This window comes from Bos indicus, chromosome 20, assembly GCF_029378745.1.
Source record: "Bos indicus isolate NIAB-ARS_2022 breed Sahiwal x Tharparkar chromosome 20, NIAB-ARS_B.indTharparkar_mat_pri_1.0, whole genome shotgun sequence".
NCBI lineage: Eukaryota > Metazoa > Chordata > Mammalia > Artiodactyla > Bovidae > Bos > Bos indicus.
In genome coordinates, this window is record NC_091779.1 from 4449635 (window position 1) to 4457369 (window position 7735).

The 7735-nt window shown below is 52.0% G+C and overlaps 1 protein-coding gene across 1 annotated transcript; it reads right to left on the reverse strand.

The window, feature by feature from the left end:
• Positions 1-1167: 1167 nt before the first annotated feature.
• Positions 1168-4268, reverse strand: DUSP1 (dual specificity phosphatase 1). The gene is made up of 4 exons (XM_070774525.1): positions 3647-4268; positions 3240-3385; positions 2649-2868; positions 1168-2220 (listed from the first exon to the last, which is right to left on the reverse strand). Exons 1-4 carry the CDS (start codon positions 4011-4013, stop codon positions 1850-1852), a joined length of 1104 nt encoding a protein of 367 aa, XP_070630626.1. The 5' UTR covers positions 4014-4268; the 3' UTR covers positions 1168-1849.
• Positions 4269-7735: the final 3467 nt, after the last annotated feature.

Here is a 7735-nt window from a genome sequence, read left to right on the forward strand (position 1 = left end):
CCCAGTCAAGGAAATGAACTTGCCGGCCCAGGGTAAGTTCTCAGAACAGGGAACACAGGAATCTTTCAGCCCCTGGGAGTCAAGTGGTGCATGGTGAACCAGTGGAGAAAGGTCAAGGCCTTGAACAATGGGGCTGGACCAAGACCACTACCCTGGGAACCCCTGGAAAACTAACGTAAGCTGTTTGCTTTCTGGCTTCCTACAGCACTTTATCCAGAAACAAAGGAATGCAGAGGCTAAGGGGCCAGCAATCCAGAAGCTTCCCTGTTGTTTAATTCAACATTAAAGACTGGGCTACCGGTTGGTAGTCAATTACACCTTCTCTGTTTGGGGCTGCTTGGCAAGATAGTGAAAATCCAGAATATTGCCCTAGAGCAAGCCAGATTTAATTGTCTATCTTCTTCAACAAAATTATGAAATCAGGGCAGCAAGTGACCTGAAGGAGGCTGCCACCAAAAATGCTGGGTACAGGTGCGGAGATGCCCAGGGAATGGACTCCAGAAGAATAAGGGTCAGGCTGGGGTGGGAGCTCCAGGTGACTTGTCTGCATTGTATTGGCTTACTGTGCTCAGTATTCCTTTCACAACTAAAGGTCTTTTCAAAAGAAAAAGAGCGCGTGAGAAGCAAGTGATAAAATAAAAAGCCATAAAATTAGGAAACAGACATAGGGCCCAGTGCCCCCACTTGTGTTACTTAGCTACGCTGGGTCTCTATCCTTTGCAGATCTTTTCTGAGGTAAGCACAGCCCACCTTGCACACAGTAGAAACACACTCGTGGCAAATGTACTGGGAAACTATCTTTATCTCTTTAGTAGAGATCAGAGGAGGGAAGGAGGCTTTTTAAGATTAACCTGGGGGAAGGTATTAAATGAAAAAAGCAACCAAGCAAATGGCCACTTATTCCTAGCTTTCGCTCTGGGTACACTTGGGTTCCCTTGTGTGACATGTTGGGAAAAACATAGGCAGACACTTGAATTCATTACCAAGAGCTTAGTTCTAGAGTTGATCACATTGTCTACCACCCTGGCAAATCAGCCATCTCATGGGACTGAGGGGCCACCAAGGAGTGTGGGATCAGATGTCAAAACACATTCTGAAGGACCTTGTTTTCCCCTGTTTCAGTTACGGGAAAGGAATCAGAGGGGCTGACCAAGAAAAGCATCGAGATTTCAATAGAAATGCCATAATTTATTCTGTTGTATAAAAAAGTCATCCTTATGTAACAAAATGTCTTCTTAGAAGAAGATATATATTATTTCAGGTCATAAATAATTAGCAAACATACAACTGTTGGCAACTTAAAAAAACAAAACAAAATCAACACTGGTGCTTTCCAGTGCTGAAAACAAACCTGCTTAGGATATATTTACAGGACATTACAGTACTCAAACACAAAAATTGAGGTATTTGGTTCTTCTAGGAGTAGACACTGACATTTGTGAAGGTGAACCGCCTACACAAAAATAAATAAAACAAAGTATATTCTCATATGTGTACGTGTTGTCGGGAATGGTAATACTGGTAGGTATGTCAAGCATGAAAAGTGTCTTCAGGAAACAGGGACAAGAACAAAGAAATCGGCTCTCACACTTGAGTCCTCTCTCTTCTGCCCCTTTCTGTCCAAGGGACTTGATGTACCCACTGTATGTTGGTCCCAGAATGTGCTGAGTTCAGCAAACATCTTGGCGTGAAGTCATCATTACAACTGCTCAGGAACCCAGTGGAACTTGGGTGAAATTAAATAAATAAGGACCAGCCCTCACGAGCCCCGTTCCCTGGAGTTATTGCATGTCCACTTTCCAGGAGCCTGGAATCCCGGTGGGTTGTGAAGATCGCCTCCCGTGGCTTTTCAGCAGCTGGGAGAGGTCGTGATAGGGCTCTGAAGGTAGCTCAATGCACTGTTTGTGGGGTGGACGGGAATGGAGACCGGGAAGTTGAAGACGGTGGTGGTGGAGGTGCTGCAGTCAAGCACAGCCATGGCGGGGCTCCCCGCCTCTGCCGAGCAGTGGGGGGCCAGGACCTGTGACTCAAACTGCAGCAGCTGGCCCATGAAGCTGAAGTTGGGGGAGATGATGCTTCTCCTCTGCTTCACAAACTCAAAGGCCTCATCCAGCTTGACTCGATTAGTCCTCATGAGGTAAGCGAGGCAGATGGTGGCCGATCGGGAAATGCCCGCCTGGCAGTGCACAAACACCCTTCCACCAGCATTCTTGATGGAGTCTGGAGAACAGGGCAGCTGGTTATTTGACAGCCCAGGAGAGTGACTCCAACCAACCCCAGGTGTCTAAGAAATGTCACATGTGTCCTGTCCAGTACAGTCAATATCACCTCATGTCATCACAGACATACTGTCCGTGAAGGCAATGTGGGCACAGTGGATTTAAACATCCGGGGATTTAAACCCAGGCAAAGCATCGCCACTAAGCAGATTGATATTGGACAGATCAATTCAACCTGAGATTCAGTTTGCTAATTTATAAAGTGGAACATTGAACCCGTACTTTGCAGGGATGCTGCCCATGCCAGACTGATTTTAATGTCTAGAGGAAAGCTTAAAACTATGTCGCTCAAGTTCTTGCCATGGAGTTTAGTCTCAGTCACTAAAACAGAAGGAGTGTGGCAAAGTCCCAAGCATCTGCTCCACTTACCTATGAAGTCAATTGCCTCATTGAACCAGGAGCTGATGTCCGCCTTGTGGTTGTCCTCCACGGGGATGCTCTTGTACTGGTAGTGACCCTCGAAATGGTTGGGACAGTTCGCAGAGACGTTGATCAAGGCAGTGATGCCCAAGGCATCCAGCATGTCCTTGCGGGAAGCATGATAGGCACTGCCCAGGTACAGAAAGGGCAGGATCTCTACTGGGCCACCCTGAAATCCAGAAACATCCAACGCTTGTCAAGCTTTGTTCAACGTCAATGGTGGTGCCCACATCCACAAAACCTCCCTGCTGGACAAGTTAGTTTCAATATTGGGTGAACCTCACAGCACTGTTGTTAAAAGAGTGTAAATAAATAGGGGTCTAAACCCATTTGCCTAGGCAGGGCCAACAAGCTAATTTCTGTATTGCCCACAACTAGAGGCTCCGCTCCATCATACCATTTAACCATGGGATAAATGAAAATCTCCCTGTGTCCCCTGTTATAAATAAAGCTGCACGTCACTTTCTATATTTTCACTAGCGCAGCTCTGCCACCTTTGCCAGCTGTTCCTTCTCCCTTCCGGCACAGCCCCCTACTAACCTGATCGTAGAGCGGGGTGCTGCAGGAACTGCACCCCGATTCAGCGCTGTCAGGGACACTAGTACTCAGGGGAAGGCTGAGCCCCATGGGGGTCGACTGTTTGCTGCACAGCTCCGGGTAGGAAGCAGAAAAAGCTTCATATCCTCCTGGGAACACAAAGAGACACATTTTTTTCCATTAGTACCGCCGAGACAGGGTGCCTTCAGACAACTTCCCCATCCACCAGGGCTGGAAGTTTAGCCCGGAGAGCCCCAGGCGAGTCTTTGTTCCTAGAGCTAAACAAAGCCAACAAGTTCCCACAAAGCGACTCAGGCGTCCAAGCGCTCCAGGTGGAGCAGCCCCCCCGGAGCTGAGAACCAGGCGGCGGAGGGCGTGCGGCCCGCCCCTGAACGTCCCCGAAGGCGTACCTTTGAGCAAAAAGATTTGCGCGCTGCGCGCCTCGCGGCAGAGCGCCCCGGCGGCCAGGGCCAGGGTGCCGTCGCGCTTGGCGCAGTCCAGCGCGGCGCTGCGCTCGTCCAGCAGCACCACGGCGTGGTAGGCGCCGGCCAGCAGGCGGCCGCGCAGCTCGGCGTTGGGCACGATGTGCTCCAGACCCATGGCGCCCTTGGCCCGCCGACGCACGATGGTGCTGAAGCGCACGTTGACCGAGCCGGCGATGTGGCCGGCGTTGAAAGCGAAGAAGGAGCGACAGTCCAACAGCAAGCACTGCGCCGCGCGCTCCCTCAGCAGCGTCCGGAGGCCTCCGGCGTCCAGAGAGACCACTTCCATGACCATGGCCGGCCCCAGCGCCCCCAGCGTGCAAGTCGTCCTGTGTTCTTTGTCCCGGGAAGCGAACAGCAGGGCGATGGCTTTCGAGGAAAAGCCCGACCCCGGTTTTCTTTACGCCAAACCCAAACTGCCTTTGGACCGAGCGAGGGGTCGTTGTGGGGGACTCTCGACCGCCTCGGCTTCCTTGTTGCTCTCCCTACGGCTCTTCCACCCGCGGTTCACCCAGAGCCCCGAAGTCTTTCGCAGCGAGCCCGACCCGGCTGAGAGCGTTTATATCGTGGCTCCGCGTAAGCAGGCGGGGCGGCGCGGGGCGGGGCGCGCGCGCGCGGGTGCGCGCTCGCTGTGGGGGAGGGGATTGTTTGTTTGAATGACGGTCACGTGACTGGTATGGTGACGTCACCCGCCTTGCCCGGTTTGGCGCCGGAGCAGCCAAAGGCGAAGACGTCAGCGGCCTCCGAGTGGGGTCCGCTGGCTAAGCTCTGGCTCGGGCTCCGGCCCCCGCCCGGCCGTCCGGCCGTCCGACTTGCGCCTGGCGCGTCCCTAGGGAGCTGGTCCGCGCCACTCTCCGGGCCCAGCGGGGAAGGGAGAGGGTTGGGCTCTGCCAGCCGAGGGCTAACTCCCGTATGCGAGTGCCTGGGAGACCCCGGCCGCGTGCCACGGGCCCCCGCCTCCCCTCCCCTCCTCCCACTCCACCGCGCTGCTTCCCGGCGCCGGCTCCTCCGTCCTCCGCCGACCGGAGCCGAAAGGGGTTTCCTTTGTTACTGGATACACATGCGCCCCTTTCTCTCATTTCCTCGTACCCAGCAGGCGAGGAAACACGGGGTTCCGAGGAGAAGCGATTTATACCTGCCCAGTATCGCATTGCCGGGGGTGAGGGGACCGAGAGGAGACTGAAATGAGGGTCGGAGAAAAATTGAGTTTGTCCACCCAAGAACAACCGGGGTAGGTTGGGATGGAAGTGTTCAGGGAAATACATTCGTGTTCCCCAGGCTTTCCAGTTACTTTAAAATGTACATTTAGCAAGTAAAATGCCGTCCAACCAAACCCCAGGCAGAAAAATGTCAATCCTAGTCATGCGGTCCTTACGTGGTTGTGAGCCTAGGAATGCGGGTCAGGGGTCTGAAATAAGGGTGGGGGTCGCAAGGTGCGGTTGTGGATTGCCGGCGTTCGGCTTTTAGTGAGGCGAGCCCCCACTGCGGATCGACAGCGCCGCCCCCCTCCCCAGGGGCCGCCAGACACGTTTCTGGTCACGTTTACCTAAGACTGAGCGGCTTCATCTCTTTGTGGTGGTTTTTTCAGACTCTGCGACCTCATGGACTGGAGCCCACTAGGCTCCTCTCTCCATAGGATTTCCCAGGCAAAAATACTGGAGTGGGTTACCATTCCCTTCTCCTGGGGATTTTCTTTTAGTCCCTAAATATGTACTGTTTGAGCGCCTACTAAGCGCTGGGCTGGGGACTGCAACTGGGAACAGGAGCCCGGTCCAGCCCCGGGGCCCTGGTTCTTGCCATCAACGTGAGCTGGTCTTGAAATACAATCCTACAGCGATTTACGAGGATTTTCAGGACCTGGACAAAGGTTTGGGGAGACCCCATGCGGTCAGCCTCATCCTGGGCCCTAGTGAAGCGCTCCAACCTCCCCACCCCCTGTAGCACCGAAGTGCTAGGTACACAAACATAAATATTGCGCCATCAGACTGGGGTGCTGAGTCAGGAACGTTCTGTGGTTTCTTCCCCTCTCCTCTAGGAGAGCGGGGGATTTCACTGCCGCCCAGTGCCGTTGATCTGCTGGTTTATCAGCAGAGGCAACTTCTGCATTTGCCTCGCTTAGTTTCTGTGTTCTCACATGCTCAGACTTTCTGCCTAAATTCTAAAAAAGTAAAAGGCTAAGTGCCTTTTAAAAAGAGCATTTTTGGCCTTCAGGTGAACACTGTGAGGACATCAAAGAGGTCCTTAGATAATGGCGACGCCCGCCCTGTATCTTTAAAAAAAAAGAGAGAGAGAGAGAAAGTATTTGTTTATACTACTTATTCAGCTGAGGAACTCAACATATTTTATGCATTGAATCATGAAATGTTACAGCTGCTGACTTTTCACAGCATACCAACTTGATCTACCCCAAGTTTTGTGTGTGTGTGTCTTTTACCAAGAGCAGTTTTTAATACCTACGTATTTTCAAAAAGCAAACTTTTTTAATACAAATATTAGAGCGGTGAGTGGCAGTATGGCCCTACAGTTAGATGTCTGCTGAGCTCTGCAAGGTTTTCCTCTCTAGCCTGTCTAGAAAGAGCAGAGCTTGGACCCCATGCTGTCATTTTGCTCCTGGGTGATCCTAGTTGAATCTCTTCCCCTAATGAGGCTCTAAGCTGACATCTGAACAATTGTCTTACAACTGCCTACTTTGTGAATGATTTGAGGCCCAAGTTAGAGATGATAGATACAAGGAGCCCAGGCCCTACCCGTGCCTTCTTGCTATGATTCACTAGATCTTTTGGCTTTCCCCTTCCCAGAAGAGCACTTCTTATATAATCATGCCATTTTGTGTTTCAGCATTTGGCACCAGAGCCCGGTGAGAAGGTCACCACAGGATGCCAGTAGGCGTGGTTGGTACAGAGGTCCCTCCTTGAAACCAATCAACACACAATGGCTCAGGTTAGGGAGTCTGGTGGTAAAGATGCAGCCACCTAAGCCCTCAGTCCGGGAAGGATGTAGAGGTGCTACTTCTGGGTGGAGATGGAGCCAAAGAGAGGCCCAATATAATCTGGTCTGTGGTGCCTGCAGAGGCAGAAGGGACTGGAATTGTGGTCCTGGGAGGCAGAGGAACATGAAAGAGCATCAAGGGATTTTGACTCAGGAGAGAGAACCTGGTCTTTCTCACCTGGGCTCTTGCTGATTTTAGATGTGCTCAGGAATAAACCTGGAGGCAGTGTAGAATAAACCTGGAGGCACCGTTAATATGTAGCTTAACAGTGAAAAGTGACTTTTCCTCTCGTGCCCCGACTCCCTCCTTCCTGTGATAAAGGTAAGGACACAGGGGCTATGAGGAGACTGTGTAGCCCGGATTGATTTTACACTACAATCCCTGTCCAAATCCTGCGCTCAGAGTTGACTTTGGACCTGTTCTGAGGTCACTGGAGGAGAAAAAGTGGTGCTCCCACAGATGCTAGTCAGAAAGTAGCCCCAGCTCACTGTCTGCTCTGTGACCTTGGCAGGCAGGTGGCTTAACGTTTCTGAGCCTCTGTTTCCCCATTTGTAAACTGGGAGCGCTACCCAGTCCAAGATGGCAGACTAGTGTCTCAAAGTAACCATCTTCTAGCTCAGCTGGTTAAGAATCTGCCTACAATGCAGGAGACCCTGGGTTGATTCCTGGGTTGGGAAGATCCCCTAGAGAAGGGATAGGCTACCCACTCCAGTATTGGGCTTCCCTAGTGGCTCAGACAGTAGAGAATTCACTTGCAATGCAGAAGACATGGGTTCAATCCCTGGGTTGGGAAGATCCCCTAGAGGAGGGAATGGCAACCCACTCCAGTATTTTTGCCTGGAGAATTCCCGAGGACAGAGAGGAGCCTGGTGGGCTACAGTCCATGGGGTCACAGAGTCAACTGAGCAACTAAGCCCAGCAGGGCCCAGCACAGGGGGGTTGGGATGCCCGTTATTTTATAGGACAGAGACGGGGAGGGGTTGAGGAAGTAAAGACTATTATCCTACAAATATCTCCTGGAATGGCCA

Coding starts and splice junctions, on each gene's coding strand:
- DUSP1 (XM_070774525.1), bottom strand. CDS start 4,013: ATGGTCATGGAAGTGGTCTCTCTGGACGCCGGAGGCCTCCGGACGCTG. Junction 2,869..3,239: donor GCACCCCGCTCTACGATCAG/GTTAGTAGGGGG, acceptor TCTGGATTTCAG/GGTGGCCCAGTAGAGATCCT. Junction 2,221..2,648: donor TGAGGCAATTGACTTCATAG/GTAAGTGGAGCA, acceptor CCTGTTCTCCAG/ACTCCATCAAGAATGCTGGT.